Source organism: Marmota monax, unplaced genomic scaffold, assembly GCF_021218885.2.
Source record: "Marmota monax isolate L192 unplaced genomic scaffold, Marmota_monax_Labrador192_F-V1.1 WCK01_AAM20220418_F8-fsc01398, whole genome shotgun sequence".
Classification (NCBI taxonomy): Eukaryota; Metazoa; Chordata; class Mammalia; order Rodentia; family Sciuridae; genus Marmota; species Marmota monax.
Window position 1 is genome coordinate 18217 of NW_026693969.1, and position 20448 is coordinate 38664.

General features: G+C 33.4%; 2 protein-coding genes across 2 annotated transcripts; both read left to right on the forward strand.

Annotated features, from left to right (window-relative positions):
* Nucleotides 1-248: 248 nt before the first annotated feature.
* Nucleotides 249-803, forward strand: LOC124106394 (olfactory receptor 8J3-like). Its single transcript, XM_046463999.1, has one exon. It carries the CDS (start codon nucleotides 249-251, stop codon nucleotides 801-803), a length of 555 nt encoding a protein of 184 aa, XP_046319955.1.
* A 16421-nt stretch (nucleotides 804-17224) lies between these two features.
* On the forward strand, nucleotides 17225-18178 carry LOC124106395 (olfactory receptor 8K3-like). Its single transcript, XM_046464000.1, has one exon. The coding sequence runs from the start codon at nucleotides 17225-17227 to the stop codon at nucleotides 18176-18178; it is 954 nt and encodes a 317-aa protein (XP_046319956.1).
* The last annotated feature ends 2270 nt before the right edge of the window (nucleotides 18179-20448 follow it).

The following is a 20448-nucleotide window of genomic DNA, read 5'->3' on the forward strand; positions in this document are numbered from 1 at the left end:
TGTGTGTAAATAATGAACAAATAAATTGTTTATCCATACAGATCTAAGAGACTCAATTGTGTCTGGTGAGTTTGTGTTTCTGAGATTTGGAAAAGACTGGATGGAAAGCAATTAAGTATTGAATCATTTAAAGGTTTCCCAATCAAAATAAAGATTTTAAATGATACACTTAAAAATATAGCATGTAACAGAGAAGGTGACTTTTGTATCTTTCCATTTTTTCCCATTAAAGACAAACAACAAAATAAATGGCTTCTGGAAATCTCACCCAAGTGACTGAATTCATTCTGATGGGAGTCTCAGACCGCCCAGAGCTGCAGATTACCCTCTTCCTGCTCTTCTTGGTCATCTACGGGCTCACTGTGACAGGGAATCTGGGCATCATCACCCTCACCAGTGCTGATTCTCGGCTTCAGACCCCTATGTACTTCTTTCTCAGACATCTGGCTGTCATCAATCTTGGCAACTCTACTGTCATTGCCCCTAAAATGCTGGTCAACTTTTTAGTAAGTAAGAAAACCACCTCATACTATGAATGTGCCACACAACTGGGAGGATTTCTGGTTTTCATTGTAGCAGAGATCTTCATGCTGGCCGTGATGCCCTATGACCGCTATGTGGCCATTTGCAACCCCCTGCTCTACATGGTGGTGGTATCTCAACGGATCTGCCTTCTGCTGGTGTCCCTCACCTACTTCTATGGCTTTTGTACAGCTATTGTCGTGACACCATGTGTGTTCTCTGTGTCTTACTGCTCATCCAACATAATCAACCATTTTTACTGTGACAATGAGATAGACTGACTGTAGGGGATAGAGGTCGGTGACAATAATTTCTTGGAAAAGAGACAAATCTGAGATTACCCTCTTTGCCAGAGAAAACTTTATTCAACTACTAAAGATAATATTTTATTTTTGCAGAATTTTCTTCATCAAGTTCTCAATTTTTTAGGAACCATTTTATCTTGTTTTTAATAATAAATGTATATCACAGAAAAACTACACTTTTAGCAAAAGATGTTGACTAACCAAAAAGCATTTAGTACACATGGAAAAGAACATGTGAAAAAATAGACTAAAATAAGTCAACATAAGCATATTCTTCTTTTACCCCTCTCACTTGGTATGTGTACAAAAAAACAAAACTCTGTCATTCATCCAAAAAATGTATAACTAATTTTTCTACCTAATGTAAAAGTTATTATATTATCTTTTTTATGAAGCCATAACATTTAATATTATTTCTTTTAGTATTTTCATTTAATGTAATATGGAGTGAAATAAAACTATGCCCTCCCTCATAAAAGACATTTTTGTATATTTATGCAAGTGTCACATATTCCCAAGAGTCTTCCTGATAAAAAAAAAAAATTAATAGTTGCCAGGTGGCAAATCTTTGTACATGTAAAATGCTATCAATATATAATAAATGAAGGAGAAAGATCTAGAAACATGAGGCAAATGCATTAACTGGAAAGAAATTGCATTTATGATATTTTTATGAAAATCAGAAATAAACCAAATCTAGGAACTCTGGGACTCTGATCAATGAATTATCATCTGAATCTAATCTTAAAGTTGCAGAAGAAATGAAAAAAATATTCACACTAATAGCTATTTCTAGTCTCAAGTGACACCATTAGAATTAGCTAGATCTTTTTAGGTGTAAACAATTTTATTTATTTTTGTGTTTTTGGGAGACAGAAGTCTGCTCCTTCAGAAAGCTCAAGGGGATTGTTTACAAGGTTTTTCATCTTCTTGAGGTTTCCCCTTGGTCTGTGCTCCACTTCCAGCCAGCAATTACATCGCTGATTTTATGGCCATGTATCCTCTGATCCTCATGGTCTTTCTCTTGTGATTATGATTGAGCCAAAAAGGTGATCCATGAGACCCTGTCAATCTCCCAATCTTTAGTGCAATCACATCATCAAATTTCTTTTTCTATTCAAGGTAACATGTTCACAGGTTCTGGGAATCAGGACATGGAATTTTTTGATGGGAGTATTATTCTCTACACAATGTCTCATTTGGCATATTTTATGAAACTGGACAACCTAAAATTTGGTAGTAATCTCATCATCTAATGTTCAATATTGTACCTCACAAGTGTTACATACTATCTACACTTTCTATATTGTTTGTTTGTTTATTTATTTATTTATTTATTTATTTATTTATTTTTGCCCAAAATCATTACACGGAGCCTTGCTTAAATAATAGATAAACAAAAAAATAATTTAATTTAAAGGTTTTGAATGAATGCAAGATCTTAGGCACATGCTCACATATTTTTCATACTCTCATTCAGTTGTGATGAATCCAACTCCATCAACCCAAGCAGATATACCTGCCAATCAAATATTTAATGAAGCAAGATACAAAACTAGTTGGTCACCTCTGATCTCCTATTGATCAAGGGGAGATTATACCATTAATTCCCCTGATCTTTTAGGTTGTGCCTGGTGCCCAGGAGGTTCCATAGCATATCCTGTGTGAGTACTAACAGTAAACAATGTTTTGAGGGGTCTAGAGGAGATAGGAGATGTAAGATATAGTCATGAAGTGAAGCACTGTCTGTGCATACTCAGGAAATTTAGGGAGTACTTGACAAGGAATTCATAGAGGTCCTTCACACTATATCTGTAGTAAATCAATAGCTCTGACCCAATACCATAATAAAGGAATGCCCTGTACAAGAAAGCATCACAAGTGTATCAATCTCAGGTGGGGCAAACATCAAAGTCCCTCAGGAACTTAATTATTACACAAGCCATCAAGTGTCTACAAATTCAGAAAAGTAGTGAATTCCCTTTTACAAATTTAAACCCAAATATTGACTAGAGGACCACATTATTTTTTAAGGAATCCATTTTGTTTTGAAGGACTATGAACATATATCTCAATACTTTCTTTAAGTCCAAGACTTTCTAGGTTTAATGTATTTTCCACTACATTAAAAACCCCCAAAATGTGATTTTAATTGACCTTTTTTCTTGCAGTTCAAAAAAGTTGAGGAATTTTAATGTCTCCAGTGAATATTTTTCTTGCCTTTTAAGATTGATTTGAAAAACTGATGCTATTTCCCTAGAAATCTTTATGCTTTCCCTCATGTAGTCTACAATGTGGTAAGCCATACCAGTCCTGAAATAATTCATAGGGAGGTATTACTGGACAATGTAATAGGTAAAGGTGTTTTGGATCTGAACCTAAATGCACAGATAATAAAACTAAATCTGACAAATGGGACTACATCAAACTAAAAAGCTCTGTAGAACAAAGGAAGCAATATACAGAGCAATAAAACAACCTATAGGATAGGAGGAATGTTTTTAAGGTATTTCTCTGCAAGGGTTAATGTTCTGGATATATAAGAAACTCAACCAATAAAGAGCAGAAACATGAATAACCCAATGAAAAAAAGTTGGCCAAAGATCTGCATAGATAATTCTCAGCAGAAGACACACAAATGGCTAATAGATATATAGAAAGATGTTCAATGCCATTAATTATTAGAAAAATCAAAATAAAAATCATAATGAGATATAACCTCATCTTAGTGAGAATGGTTATTATCAAAAAGACAAACATAATTATCAACTGCTGGTGGACCTGTGGAGAAAGACCTTTCCCATATACTTCTGATGGTAATGCAAATTAGTTGAGCCTTTGTGGAGGACAGTGTGGAGACTCCTCACAAAATCAAAAAGAAACTCTCATGGGATCCAGAAATCCTACTACCTGTTATATACACAAGAGAAGAGAAACCCACATATTGAAAAGACTCCTGTACCCTGCTGTTTACTAGAGCAGCAATCACAATAATCAGGATATGGAATCTACTGAAATGCCCCTCAGCAATTGAAGTGATAGAGAAAATGTAGTTACAATGAGTAAATTCTATTAAAAGCCATAACAAAGCTTGGCATCCTATGACTGGTGGCAGTATAGTCAGTCCTGGGACATTATGTTAAATGAAAGAAGTAAGGCACCAAAATTAAACACTGCATGCTATCACTCATAAGAGAAGTCTAAAAATTTTGATTTCACAGAGGTTGCTTGTTAGGAGTGGTGACTGAATCATGATCCTTGAGCTGTTTGGCTACAGGAACGATGCTGCTTCGGGGAACTTTCAGTTCCATGGTACCAATAAGACTGCCCAGTTGCTAAGGTGATGCCGAGCTTAAAATGAGGTTCCCTGCCTTCCATGGAATTATAAGTTCTTGACCTTAAGTTCAGATGCCAGCTTGAGAAAATTATGGGTGCAGGCTGATAATTATAATTGGGCTGCACAGAATTTTAATGATAATAAGTCATTTTAATGATAAACCTTTATAATAAACATGCTGAGCTGGCTTTTGCTCACTATTGCCTGCCAGGGTTTGTGAGCCACCCGACCCCAGCTTTTTCTCTCTTTGTGGTTCTGTTTATCTTTTATTCATCCCCTCATTGTCCCTCATCAGGTTACCTGAATTAACAGCCATTCAAGTTGTGGGAGTTGTTGCCCCTACAGGGACTGGACACAGGGGAACTTCTTCAAGTTGTCAGATGGGTGGGATGCTCCTGAGGATGTGCATCAGGTAAAAAAGGTGAGGAGCAAGTTTATAGCTTGGTGTAAAACATGGGAAAGCTTGGATCCAAAGAAAGGGATGTTTCTATGTTGTTTTGCTTAAAATTTTGTTTAAATCAAAAAGGGCGCAGTTGTTGCAGTTTTTAGAATTTGTCACCAAAACTTGTCTCTGGTTCCCTGAAGAAGGAACAGTAAATGTGGAGATTTGAGAGAGAGACTTAGTAAACAGCTGTATACTAAGTATGCATCTGAGGTCCTGACAAAATTCCTGGGGCTACTTTCACTTTGTGGTCATTAGTAGGAAATTGTCTCCATCCACCTCATGAAGGCACAAAACAGTTGGCATCTGACATGATTTCTGGACTTAAGAACACTGTTAAAACTGTAAACAGTTAACAAGAAGTTCTCTGCTGAAAGCACCTCATCCTCCCCACCAGAGCCCTTGCCTCTTGAGAGTAAACAGGAATTGGAGGGAAAATGGGAAAAATCGGAATTACAAGTACCCAGGTCAGCAATGTTGTCACTGTTACAACAGGTTCCCCAGAAAAGAAAAAAGAAAAAAAAAACATAAACTGCAGTACCACATCTGAAGAAAATAATTTTATTTATTTATTTATTTATTTTGGGTACTAGGATTGAACTCAAAGGCTCTCAACACTCAACCACTGAACCACATCTCCAGCCTTCTTTTTCATTTTATTTAGAGACAGGGACTCACTGAGTTGTTTAGTGCCTTGCTTTTGCTGAGGCTGGCTTTGAATTTGTGATCCTCCAGTCCTAGCCTCCCAAGCTGCTGGTATTAAATACTTTTAAAGAAGAAAAAGAATAGTTAAAGCCCTCTTTCCTTTTTAGTTTTTGTTAGATATCTATCTCTCCTAGGCTTGCATTTAAAATGTAAATTGCAAAGTCCTACAAAGCCTACAATATTTACAGAGAATTGGTTAAGTCAATAGGACAAAAGATCACATTTAAATCTGAGGTGCTTCTGGCCTGGATGACTATTTTCTTTTGCTCTGTTTTATTAACAGGCTCTTCCTGAATGTTATAGCACTGGGAAGAAATGCAGAAAGATCCCAAATGTGTAAGATATGCTGGTGTTGGGGATAAATCTGACTGTCATCAGGACAAATGGCCATCTGAAACATTTATTTTCAGTGTCTGTCATGGCTATAAGATTTATTACCTGACATTTCAACTGTAGTCCTACTGTATATTTAAGACATCATATAAAAGTCTGATAGGCTCTACTTTAATTTCTAACAAGCAAAATCTAATAGAGGCTTTAAAGAACATCTGTACTTGCCTCCTACCTGTGGAACTCCACTTATTACAAAATCTTTGTTTCTTATCTGTGTGTTTTTTTTTTGTGTGTGTATGCACATCTGTGTATTATATTGTTGTGTCTACAAATGTGTTTGTGTATGTATGTACATGGTACCAAAAACTGGAATGTAGATAAATGAGCGATCATAGTTTAAAACTTAAAAAATGGACCCAAATAATTTATAATTCGTGGGACATAAAAAAGAAGTTCAGTTTAAACTGGGTAAACAGATGAAAATAAAGATGTATTTATTTAAAATTACTAACTCACAAGTTTTTCTAGGTGGTCAGAAAATTAATAAAATGTTGGTCTCTGTAAAATTTTTTAAATGTAATATTCATTGTTTTAAGAATTTTCTTCAACTGGAAGAACATGGTTAATAGTGTTAATTACATTTGTTTGATATCTTGGCTTTTACAGTTAAAACTGAGTAAATCAGATTTATCATAAATGGGATTAAACATATGTATTTGTTAAAGGAAACATCTGATTAATTTCCAAAGTTAAAATGCTAAATGTCAACTACTACATTTAAAATCAAGGACACTCAGCTGAGATATATTTAAACATGATACACATTTTCATAAATTGATAAATGGGTGAAAGGTTGACTTTTTTTTTTCCCCTCTGTCTTCACTAAAAACAGAGTTACTGGGAGTTAAGATTCTGTCAGGTGAGATTTATATACAAAGACTGTTAAAGGTTTTAGTTGGGTTTCAATTAAAGTACTATTAAAATAAAAGTAATTCATCTTGTTAAAGTGGAGTAATTTGTCTGTATTCAAAATTTTCATAATGGTTGTTCAATATATAAATTTTTATAGAGGTCATTAATTAGCAAATAGATATAAGTTTTAAGTATGGGAATGTATTTTAATATAGAAAGTAAAAGGAAATGTCTCTACATAAAAAATGCCTTTTGCCTTGTAAAATGTTATAAAATGTGTAAATAAGTTGCAAACAATTTGTGGAGGATAAATTTCAAAGTTTGCATGTACATAAATTGGTTATGTATATTTAACACAATCAACTAAAGTTATTTAAGCCTTTTTCCTCTTTTAAAAAGAAAATTCCTAATATCAGAGAAAACATTCACCATTTGTTTTTTGGGAATTGGCTAACTTCACTTAGCATTATATTCCCATACCTCATCCATTTACCTGCAAATGCCACGATTTTATTCTCTTTTATTGCTGAGTAATATTCCATTGTGTATATGGGTAATAAAGATGGTGGAATAAGATGTATATAACTCCCTAAGTACATAAATGAAGACACAAATGGTGTGAATATACTTTATATACAACCAAAGATATGAAAAATTTTGCTCTATATGTGTAATATGAATAGTAATGCATTTTGCTGTCATATATAACAAATTAAAAATTTAAACAAAAAGATCCTAATGTATGAGGATGAAGAACTGGCATGGAACATGCTTACAGAAATGCATGAAACAGCTCTTTTCATAGGATCTGTTACAATTCAAGAGGCTAATTAGGCTGCCTAAATAAAGAGCTGAGAAGAAAGGAAAACTGACTTTTTCCCCAGACACAAATCAAATATTAATGTACTGACATAAACCAAAGTTTAATACTCCATGGGTTAAAATAACAAGGATTTCTTAAAATATTAATCTGATATAATCCACCAAGATAATTTCTTGTGTCTCTTAAGTTTTATTATTTACAGAAACTAGTCTTAGGGGAATTGGAGTGTGCAAATTCAGGTTAAAGAACAACTGTTATTTTAGAGTATTACACTATATTGCTAAGTCAATTTTTTTTTTCTATAAGAGCTAAACTTGACTCATACAAGTACATCAGTGTGATTGTGGTGCTGTTACAGTTTTTTTTTTTCTTTTACATTCTAAAAGTATTCATATATAGGTTGTGGGCATAACTATAGTCTTCTTCCTTTCCCCACTCCCACTTTATGAATACTGTTCTTATTCTCAAAAGTTTATTTTTACAGAAGGGTAAAAATAATTAAGATAATCTTACACTATTTAATGTCATATATTAAATATCTCAAAATAGTTAGAAGAGAGAGATTTGAATGTCACTATCAAAAAAAAAGGGGGGGGGATGAAAGTTTAAGGTGATGGATATGCAAATTACCCTGAGTTGATCATGATAATGTATACTTGAGTCAAAACATCACATTATGGAAACACCACATGGTACCTGATTCCTGTATATTATATGTTAACCAAAATAAGTAAACAGGTTTTAAAGTCATACCTATTATCTGTACTTTCCAAAGGACTATTACACAAATCACCTTCATAGGCAAAAAAAAAAAGAACCCTTTCAAGAGGATCATTAAGAATAGGAATAGAGTATGGAAAAAATTATAGCTACTGATGAAAAGAGGCAAAATAAGATTTTTTATCTTAGCATCTGACCTCCGTATTCTTGGTGTGACTGAACAAAATCCCCACTACCCATCTTATACCTTCTTCCAGCTTAAATAATTATAAAGACTCCTTTAATATTTTCTCTTCTCTGTTCTCTTTCTTTTCTCTCTACATCTCAATTCTTCCACACTTGTATTGCACAAAGATATTGCATTATGAATATCAAGGTCATTTCACAAGTTATGTCTCCAACATATTAACTTTCATGACACATTACAGTCCAGCATTGGTGCTAACACTCTAATTTCTCCTCTTCCTCACTGCCACTCCTCCTTCTCCTCCTGCTCCTCTTCCTCCCCCTTTTCTTCTTCTTCCTCCTCTTCTTACCCTCCTCCTCCTCCTCTTCCTCCCCCTCCTCCTCCTTATTTTATTGGTACCATGGATTGAACTCAAAGGGGTTTAACCACAGACCCACATCCCCATACCTATTCTTCACTTTTTATTTTGACACAGATTCTTGCTAAGTTGCTTAGGGCCTCACTAAGTTACTGAGGCTGGCTTTGAACTGGAGATCCACCTGCCTCAGCCTCCAGAGCCCCTGAGATTGTAATCTCAGTTATGCACCTCCACAACCTGCTGTTGAATATAATTCTTAAAATATTTTTAAAACAACAACCCATTGTTTGATTTGGAGTAGTTTTGTTGGAGTGGTAGTTGTGATATAGAAAAAATTTTCCTTCATCTCAATATGTAGATGGATTTGGGTTAACTATGGAAATTTCAAAATATATTCTTAAAAGGAAATTCTAGCAAGAAGAGGCATTTGAGGTATAGTGTTTTAAATAGGTCACTGATTATTAAAAATAAGTTATACTGTATTTCTTAAAGATAGAATATATACTGAATGATAAGGTTATTAATGTTTGTACAATCATAAAAACATTTGATTCAAGGTATGGACTCAAAAGTTTGTATTGTGTTAAGTAAAATGCTTTTCAGGTTGTAGAAATAAAAATCTTTCATGTTAAGATGTTAATGCTGGGTTCAGTGGTGCACACCTGGAATCCTAGCATATTGGGAGGCTGAGGCAGAAGGATTGCAAGTTCAAATCCAGCCTCAGAAACTTAGCAAAGCTCTTAGTGAGATCATGTCTTTAGAAAGAAAGAAAGAAAGAAAGAAAGAAAGAAAGAAAGAAAGAAAGAAAGAAAGAAAGAAAGAAAGAAAGAAAGAAAGAACAAAAGAAAAGAGCTAATGTGATTCAGTGTTTGTGCACACCTGGGTTCAATCTTCAGTACCCCCTCCTCAAACCAACAAACAAAATGATTCATTTTGATGACCAAGCAATCATTATTGCAGTTAGGAAGCCAATCTTTGATTGAGTGACATCTTTTCTGTTGTGATCACTTTTCTAATGGTTTCCTGCCTGTCCTATGGCTGTTCCATGTTTTTTTTTGTATGTTTTTTGGCAACAGGGATTAAACCACAGAGTCACATCTCCAGCTCTTTTTATTTTCCTTTATTTGTTTATTTACATGTTTATTATATGTTGAGACAGTGTCTCACTAAGTTGCCTAGGGTATTGCTTATTCGTGGAGACTGGCTTTGAACTTGCCGTCCTCTTGCTTCAGCCTCCAGAGTTTTGCTGGGATTACAGGTGTGTACCAAGACCCCAGGACTGTTTAATGTTTTTTCCCTAGAGATTTTTTTAACAGTAGAAAAGTAAATTACAAGCTCTGTAACAGAAATTCATTGAGGAAGCTACTGGGCATAAGACGGAGTGATGAAAAGAATTGCCTAGTGCATGCTAGGCACCATAGTGCATGCCTGTATTCCCAACAGCTTGGGAGCTGAGATAAGAGGATCTAGAGTTCAAAGCCAGCCTCAGTACCAGTGAGACACTAAGGAAATCAGTGAAACCCTGTCTCTAAATAAAATACAAAAAGTGCTGGCTCAGTGATTGAGTGCCCCTGAGTTCAATCCCCTAAGACCACTCTCCCTGCAAAAAACCTGCCTACTGCCTATATTATGTTGGGAGACACCTTATATAGGCAGGAATTCAGTCTTGTGCCAACACTAACAATGAGGAGAATGTAAAATAATCTAGCAACGTACCCATGAAGAAAAGAGAAAAAGGTTTTGTGATCACTCATCCCACCTCCTTCATTGAATGTATGTCATTTTTTTTGTATCATTTCCACAACTATTTTATCAGCATTATCAAAGTTTTCCATCTTGTCTGTCATTTAAAGTTTGTAAAATGAAAGTTCATGTAGATTTACTAGCAAAGTAATCAATAAGTGCTCTCTTTTATACATTGCATCTGACATAGAAGGATTACACTGCCATTTGAAGACTTGGTTTACATTTGTTTGCTTTGACTAGGTCTATTTCTGATCACTAACATTGTTTTCTAAATGTATAAGAGAAGTAAGACTATCCTTTGATTTTTTCTACTATTGCTAACCCATGTAGACATGTGATTTTTCTTAACAAATACTATAAATTCTAAATTTTACTTTAAAAGTTAAACAGCTAATATAGAAACATCTGTGTAATTATGATGCTAAACATTACTGGACTCTTTGTATTTTAGATGTGTTTATGTTCTTCAAGTATGCAAGGCTTTTAGAATGTAAAGGTTAAGAGAACACTTTATCAAATTGGTGTTCTCCAAACAAAACTTATCTGTAGCAGTAGTCTCCTTCAGATTTATATATAAATAACAAACTTGGCTGGTATTTGTATTATTCAATGTTTTGTAACTGGATAATGGTAACCTGCCATTAAGAAATTATATGCAAAATTTTGTATTATCCTTTTTTACTGGGATGAGAAGTTAAATGTATTTTTGGAATGTAATAAGAGAGATTGGTTTATTCAAATGTTGACAATGTGGAATGTGAAAACATTTTGCCACTTTTCCCAAAAAGGAAGTCACGAACTCTCTCAGCCTTTGTGTTTGATCCATATTTCAGGAGTAGTGTTATATTATGTTAACTGATATTCAGAAATATTCAGGTAACAATGGATGAGAATTTTGTACAATGATACTTTAAAAAAAGCAAAGATCAGTTTCAGAAATAAAACACTTAAAGTTTTGCCAAGAGTTAAGACTCTGCCTCTCATTTTTCTCCATTCTACAATGGCTCCAAAGTATGCTAGAATTAAGCTTATTGAAAGTGTTTATGTTCAAAAGATAGATTTTTTTTTATTGTTGCTGCTGTTGTAAGAATTGCTATGATCTCAAACAGGGTATATAATAAAAACTTTAAGAAAGTCTTCCTTCTTATCACTTTATAGACACTGAAATATGAAAATTTTATTCATAAATAAATCAATAAAAAGTTATTTTTTTGCCTCTGTTATAATATCTGGATTTTTTATGAACCTGAACTTTGCTTATTTGTATATTAAATCTAGTCCAGTATTCATATTACTTAATAAAATAAGGTATCAAAGCAATTAAAGTAATTTTAGTTTTATCAAGTTTTATCTGATCTGATTTCATATTCTAATCACTGACCATCATGTGTCAGCAATATATATTCATAATTTGGAATTTGGGAGTACAAAATTCTCGTACATTGATGATAGGATGTATATTAATGTAATCTTAAAATAAACCCATCCTTATCCAAATTAATTAAATTTGTTTCTCCTGAATGAAGTACGCACTCAAGGAGGTATATCACAGAGATGTCTATTCATGGACCAGTGTGAAGACACACACATGTTGGTAATTTTGATAACATGTGGAGATATCAGGAATTATTGACAAACTAAACTCCTTTAGTATAAAAAATGTGTATATAAAATAGGAGTAGACAGATTATAGTAATTAGACTCAATAGACTTCATTAAATTCTGATGTCATGTATATTAAAATGAATATATTTCTAAAACATAATTTAATGAAACCTGAGGTATCAAAAAGAAATAAAAAACACATGTATGTGCACATTAAATGTACATTATTTTTACTTTATAAAAATATTCTAGTTCTTAGGGACACATAGCAACACTTGAAGAGAAGGTAAATATGTGGAAAAGGAGACTTAAAGTGGGGATAGGAAGTGAGGAGTGATATGGAATTAAGGTCTCATTATCTCTTATTTACTAAAGTTTAAAAAGTTGAGTTACACACATAATATGAACATGTTTTGAGATTTTTAGAATTGCTATAGGAGATGGTCAAAAGTTACCGGTCCACAGACAAATAACTAGTGTAAGCCATTCTGGAAAATGTCAAATGGTGACATTATGGATGAACAAATCATGCATCCAATAGATGCTATAATTAAAACAGATATACGAGTGGTGGAGATGAAATTAATAACAAAGAAAAGCAGCTGAATAATGTAAAAGAATTCTCCAATAGGGAAATCACTGGTACTCTGGATAATTAACCAATACCCAAGTGGCATTGAGGCCATTCCCACATGCTTTGGGAATAACCATGAAATTTTGTTCAAGCCCCAAGAAACAACCTTTTTTTTTTAAAAAAAAAAAGATACTTATCAGTTTTTCTGACTGCAGTTAAGTTAGTAGTCATACAGGAGAACAAGAACCCACTTCTCATTTTAGGTGTGTAGTTGGAACTGGTCATCATGATTGCCAGATTAGTTCTAGGGATTGACACTGTTTTTCAATTTAAACTACACTCAAAATTCTACTCAGCAATGCCAGACTTAGTATATTTTGTCATAGTCACTAATCTACTTCCCAAGCTTATGTTTTCTGGAAGAATGAGGTGGTTTTAAATACTATTGTTGTGTTTTTTGAAGGTTGGTAAGGAACCCTGATTCTCTTTGTTAGTATTTCTATGCTATACTCTTCTAATCAATGAATATATTGAGAAAGAATATAGGGTGTTGATGTTGAGTGTAAGAGCCTCAAATAAAAATAGCTTTCTGATAGGACTTCCAGTTATGCAGTAAATTAATACTATTGTTTTCTCTTTCTATCATGCACCAGTAGAGTTGCACATGTGCCATAGTTAAATGTGGTCTGCTTTCATTAACACCATGTAAGACTGGATTGGACACAGTATGAATTCCCCCAAGAGCAGCTTCTGAAGAAAAGATGTAAGTATATGATGTTTATTTCATAAGTGATTCCAGAAAGCATAAATGGTGGAATGGAGAATATGAGACAAAATAGGGTTAAAGCTAATGACACGTTTAGCAAAGAATGTTGTACAGCCATAAAAAACCGAGGTTCACACATATAAGATGATTTGAGAGGTTCTGCTGAACTTTCCATGGAGTAGTGCCAAGGAAGGACACAGGAGCTTGGACATTTACTCATTGATTCCTAGAAGACCCTTATTGGTTGAATATTAGTCCTTGTCATTTGTGAAATCCCAGGGATGTTCAGACTGCCTTGAAAGCTCTCTAGACACTTTGTCCTCATGAAAGAAGAATACTCAATGTGCAAAGCGGTCAAGGTGTCAGAACAAGTCCACCATGTCTGCGGACCATGGGAGAAGTGGCACAAAGTGATGACAGATGAGGAAGCATAATAACAGTGGGATTTGCAATTGAAAGAGATGGTAAAAGCAAGTTAAAATAGTCAATGTTCTGATTTAGGCTAGTATACAACACAATAACAGGATACCTCTGCTTCTGTATTAAATTTGCAGTTGTTCCTATATGAATGACGAGGCATAAAACGTAGAACTATCTCCACAATATGTTTTAATGGGGGTAAAATTGAGTTTAATACCAATGAAGGGTTAGGGAAGGTCACCCATGTAAGAATTATAAATCAAATATTTGGGCTTAGATTTCAGTTTGGGTGAAATTTTCACAATTTAGAGACTTAGTTCTAAGCATGTTTTATCTTCTTCTATTGTATGGTGTTACCTAAATGCATGAAGAGTTTTCTTCATGATCTGTTTTCACTGGGGATTAAGGTTCCGAATGTCAGGAAATGTGTCAAAAATCTAATAATCATTTTTAAAATTATATGGCCAATGTCATGCAAGACATTACAGGGTTTTAATAGTTCTCTTCCATGAACCATGTCACAGCTAGTACATATACTTGCTATTAAATAACACACTTCTTAAACAATTCCCAGTTCAATGCTTTGAAATACAATTTTCTTTTATGAAATTACCTAAAAGCATTGATCATATTTGTTTTTAACTTCATGGATAATATATACCACAAGTGAATATGGAAAAGTATTTTGGAGGATGGGAAGAAGAGAGTAAGAGGTTGCACATATCTCTCCACAGGTACAAGTTACATGACACAGGTACAAAAAAAGACCATATAACTCAGCCAATTGTTCTTTTTTTTAGAATCTTAGATAAGGGAATATAATTACATTGAATAATGCAGGTTTCAATAGTTTGTAAGGATATTAAAAACCTATTCTTGAACATTTAAGGAAAAAATAATATAGATGTTAGGCAAGTAAAAATAATTACCAACACTATAGAAAGGTCTTTAATACTTTTGAACTAAGAACACTTAAAAATGGTTAAAATGGTAAATTTTATGCTGTGTATTTCCCCCCATATATAAAACAACAATAAAAAAAAAAACACTCATGACCCAGTACAAAAACCTGCAGGGTTCATCACTAAAAGTCACATTATCTAGATCTGGGGTTGGACTTTGAAACCCAAAGTTCACAGATAAATAAGTGCATTTTTTCCTGAAGTCACACAAACTTGATTTTTTTAACAGCACTTGCTTCAGAGATGTAATTGAGGAAGATTGATGCTGATTTCATATGATTCACAAATGCCCTTTGCATAACACAGTTAGTATTTATCAATTTAGACAGTGCAGTGTACCTTTTAAAATAAGAAATGGAAATATAAACAGCTCTCATTAGCTTTCCAGCTGTGTTGCATGAAAGAATGTAGGTGTTTGTCCTTTTCACTTATGATTTTAAATAATTAATACATATTTCTGCGGATGCTTACTCACTGAAAGACTGCTGAGCCAAATACATTTTTAGAAATATTCATGATTCTTCTTTCCTAAGTCCCCTTCCTAAGTTTCTTGGTGTCATATCATATAGTACAATTCATTAAAAACATGTCTTGTTTTGTTTTGTTTTCTGAGTACCCTGTTTTGTTCCATTGCCATGTTGTCTTAACACTCCTTAAAATCTGGTAACATAGGGAAGTTTGATGCATGTCTTGTGTATTTTTTATGTTTCCATTTTCTATATAAGTAGTAGAGTCATTGTCATATCCTACAAAAATACACTATTAAGAGTTTGGAAAGTCATCAAATAAATAGATTACTTTGGGCAAAATCAGTTGTAGCGACATGTATATGAAGCAAAATATATCAGACACAGAAAGACAAATAAAACATTTTATTCATTGATGGAAACTAAAAAGTGCAACTCATAGAAGAAAGTGAAACAGTGATCACTAGAGATTGGGAACTATATGGGAGGAACAGGAAGGAGTAAGAAAGGGCTCCAAAACATGGTCAGAGAGGAAGGATATGTCATGATTTTGGATAGCACAGCACGTTAAATACTGGTAACAGTAAACTAGGATATTTTTGAAAATTACCAAAAGATTATGAGATGATTCATATTCTGGCATATGACAATGATTCACATTTGATGAGATAGAAGTATTCTTTACACTGATTTGGCCATTAAACATTGGACATATGCATATCAAATTATCATAATGTACATCATATACATGAATAAACAATTATTAGTTAATAAAAAGAATTGACATTTTGTGACACTGCTGTATAATCCAGGCACATAGCACTTCTACAAATTTATATGGGACATCTCTAACTTTTTTTCAAAAGTTTTAATTTTCTCTTTTTAAGACTAAGTGCAGTTTAACTTTTCTGATATATTCTATCGACAATGAAATTGTCTTCCAATTCTAAATCTGTATTGTTTTGAGCCATAATTAATGGCATTATTTATTTGTATATTGGAATATTTATTTTTTCTTTCTGATATAATCTGATAACTTGATAGATTATACTTAGATTTCCTAATATTAAATATCTTAGCCAAAATTGTGATTAACCCAAATTTAATGTAGATTTTAAAATTCTTATTTATTCCTATAATGATCTTATTAACATGTTAATAATGGTTGAATACTCACATCTACATTTGAAATGGGAATTATATGGTAATGAAACAGAGGCCCCTGTGTAAAACATGACCAATTAAGAATAAGGAGTAAAATCTCAGCAGTGAAAAAGATAAGGAAAACAACTGTCAGTTTATAGTGTTATCAGATACACCAGTAAATTATGAATTACAAGCAAACCAATTTTCAAAGTAATGGAAATAAGATAACATAATGCCATAATGGTTTTCAAGTTAGGTTTTAGCTTCAGGGATGGAGGAGAGTCATTTTAAATTGCTTCATGTCAAAAAATATAGGCCTGCTGGGCTTGGGGACTCATGCTTAACCCTTACCTACACAGGGAGGCTGAAACAGGAGGATTGTAAATTTAAGGCCAGGCTTGGAAAATTTAAGGCCAGGCTTGGAAAATTAGCAAAGTCCTGTCTAATTTTTTTTTAAGTTAAAACTAAAAAGGGCTGGTTATGCAGTTCAGCAACAGAACATCCACGGATACCAAACACAACAAAGAAGCAACAGCAACAACAACAACAAAATGTACAAAAATCTTTCATGCCAGGAACTGTGGTGAACGCTTGTGATGCCAGCAGCTTGGGAGGCTGAGTCAGGAGGATGCTGACTTCAAAGCCAGCCCCAGCAACAGGGAGGTGCTTAGCAAGTCAGTGAGACCCTGTCTCTAAATACAAAACAAAATAGGACTGGGGAATATAGCTCTATATTTGAGTCCCTGAGAGTTCAATCCCCAGTTTAAAAAAAATAATCCTTAAGTCTATCTTACATGTAATTTTTGGAACATTAAATTTTAACAGGTGATATACCTCCTGAAACCCAAGGATTTTTGATGATACTTCCCACAATCAGGTAAATTAATGGCCTGGATGGATAAAGAGAATCTTACAGTGTTCAATGAATTCATCTTAATGGGCATCACAAACCACCCTGAGTTGCAGGCTCCCTTCTTTGGGCTGTTCCTCATCATCTACATGGTCTCACTGCTGGGCAATTTGGGCATTATAATCCTCACTGAGGTGGACTCCAGGCTACAAACACCCATGTATTTTTTTCTCAAACACCTGGCTTTCATTGATCTTGGTAACTCAACAGCTGTGGGACCCAAAATGTTGGTAAATTTTGTAGCTATTCAAAACATAATTCCCTACAATTGGTGTGCTACACAGTTAGCATTCATTATCTTTTTTGTCCTTAATGAGCTTTATATTCTTGCAGCAATGGCTTATGACCACTACGTGGCCATCTGCAACCCTCTGCTCTACACAGTCATCATGTCAAAAAGAGTTTGCTGGGTGCTGGTGGTAATCCCGTCTCTATACACTGTCTCTCTTTCTCTGGTAACCACCATAAAAATATTTATCTCCTCCTTCTGTGGCAATAATGTTATCAGTCATTTCTATTGTGACAGTCTTCCCTTGTTAACTTTGATTTGCTCAAGTACACGAGAGATTGAGCTAATAATATTGATCTTTTCAGCATTTACTTTTGTTTCATCTCTTCTGATCATCCTTGTCTCCTACATTCTGATCCTCCTGGCCATCCTCAGGATGAACTCTGCAGAGGGCAGAAGTAAAGCCTTCTCCACCTGTGGGTCTCACCTGACAGTGGTAGTTGTATTATATGGGACTCTATTCTTCATGTATGGGCAGCCCAAGTCCAGTCACTCCTTTGATACTGACAAGATGACCTCTTTATTTTCCACCCTGGTGATACCCATGCTGAATCCCATTATCTATAGTTTGAGAAATACAGAGGTTAAAGTTGCCATGTGGAGGATATGGGAAAATCTGTGCAAACGTCTCATTTCAAGTCCGATATAGAATGTGTATATAATAAATAAGTTTATCAATAACTGTTTACTATATACAATAATTCTTTGAAAGGTCTACATAGAAAAGGCATAGGAAACTAAAATATTTTCCTTGATTTCAACATTTAGATGAGTTAATATTGATGGACCTTTTGATATTCAGTTTGATTTGTCTTCCAGATCAGTATACATGTTTGAATTTTATTTGACACTCTTTCCACATAGATTTCTCATGACATATTGATGTAGACAAAGCAGCTATGCTATTGTGTTTTTCAGGTATACACTACAAAAAATAATGCATCATCAATAACAACTTTAAAGACACTCTATCTACCCTGTGCTAAGTGTTGTCTCAGATTTCGATTAAACTATAGTATCTATCTTTATTGAACATACACATATGAATGTGTATATATATGTATAAATATGCATATATATAGTGTTTTATTTAAGAAAGAAAAAAAATAAAATTGTAATTGCTCACTTTTAAAAGACATAACCTTGTACATGGAAATCCCCCCTCCCAAAAAAGTTTAAATTTTAAAATGAGTTACACTTGAAAAATTGTTACTATAAGGTCATCATATAAAATATCAATTACATGGCAACTATTAGAGCATAATATTTGAGTATCAATTTAAAATATGTGCTACACTAGCAATGAAAATTAAAGTATTTAAGAAAAATCTAATGAACAAGTCACATGACTTTCATGTTATAATATAAAATAATATCACTACAAATTTTTGAAAAAATATTTAAGGGTAGCAATATAACATGTCTATGGTTGGAATTAATAAATGTTGTGAATAAGTGAGTTCTCCTTAAAATTTTCTATAAGTTTAATGGAGGAGCAATAAAAAATTTACCAGTGTTTTAAAATACTCAAATAGATGCCAAACTTTGAAATGCAAAGTACCAAGAAAAACTAGGGCAATATCTTGAAAAAGAGAGAACCTGAGGGAGTTCCAATAATAGATGTCAATTCTTGACATAAAACTGCATTATTTTTTAGAAATTGTGATGTTGGTACACATGTGGACAGATAGAATATTAAACAAAAATAAAGGTCTGCTATAGAACCTCTGGAAGTTGGTTTAGAAAGGATTAGACTGTTTAGTACATTGAAATAGTTTACTTAGACTTCCTGTGTATGAAACTTTGTCATTTATATGTATGCCTTATATAATACTCAATAAATGATAAAGTCAGTAAATATTGTGGTAGTGCATGTTGAATAGTGTATATATCCATCAAAATATTAATTCATATATACATATATATATTTCTTCATCAAAATATCATTCTGTATATCATGTATACATGGAAAGTACTTGTTATTTTAAAGGCTACACATAGAAGAATTCAAATTTAATTGAGAAATCATATGAATTTAAACAAAAAATCTAGAATTAAACATTCTCTAGAAGAACATGCAAGTAATAGCTTCATATTTTTGGATAAGGAAAGATACCTTAAATATGGTACAAGACTAATAACATAAAATGTAAATAGCAATCTATAAAAACACAAAAATGACCAAAAATTAATGTGTTCAAATTATAAAAGTATACCAAAGAAGAATGACGAGGCAATGCAATGTCAATACATTTCCAACACATTCAACCAAATAATGCTGATGTCAGTAATTTTGAAATAGAAAATTTCAAACAAAAGATAACTAATAAAAATAGCACCTTGCTTTTGCAAAGGCTAATTTTGAATTGGCAATTCTCCTGCCTCAGCTTCCCAAGCCACTGGGATTAAGGCATTTGCTACTGCAGGCTGCAAATGCTTAATCCTAAAACCAGCATTAGCTGTCAAGTTAATATATAGAGAAATGAGAAAAATCACCTGCAGAAATACTTAACAAACAGAATATCAAAACAAAAATTAAATATATAAATATTTTTAAAGATCATCAATCATTGTATAGCATAAATACTGTCATATGAAAACACATTCACCAGAGTGGCTGAAATTCAAAATTCTGGGAATTTTTCATGTCTTTTAATTTTTTTTCTTTTTGCTGGTGGATAGAATAAATAAAGCATTCTTTGTTAGCAGTTGTCATGACAATTGAGAAAGTGTAGTAGTGGAGAAAGAATAAAGAGATCAATAAAATAACAAATACTGAAATATATTAGAAATAAATGGGATAAAATGCAAAGAGAGACAAATAGAAGACCAAGAGAATAAGAGAACATAACAGAATAGTAGAGTCTAGAAAATTACCACCAAAATAGAGTGAATTGCTCTTTGTATAAAGGAATAAAA

Bases quoted from the DNA above. Each gene is read 5' to 3' on its own strand.
- LOC124106394 (XM_046463999.1), top strand. From the start codon at position 249: ATGGCTTCTGGAAATCTCACCCAAGTGACTGAATTCATTCTGATGGGA.
- LOC124106395 (XM_046464000.1), top strand. From the start codon at position 17,225: ATGGATAAAGAGAATCTTACAGTGTTCAATGAATTCATCTTAATGGGC.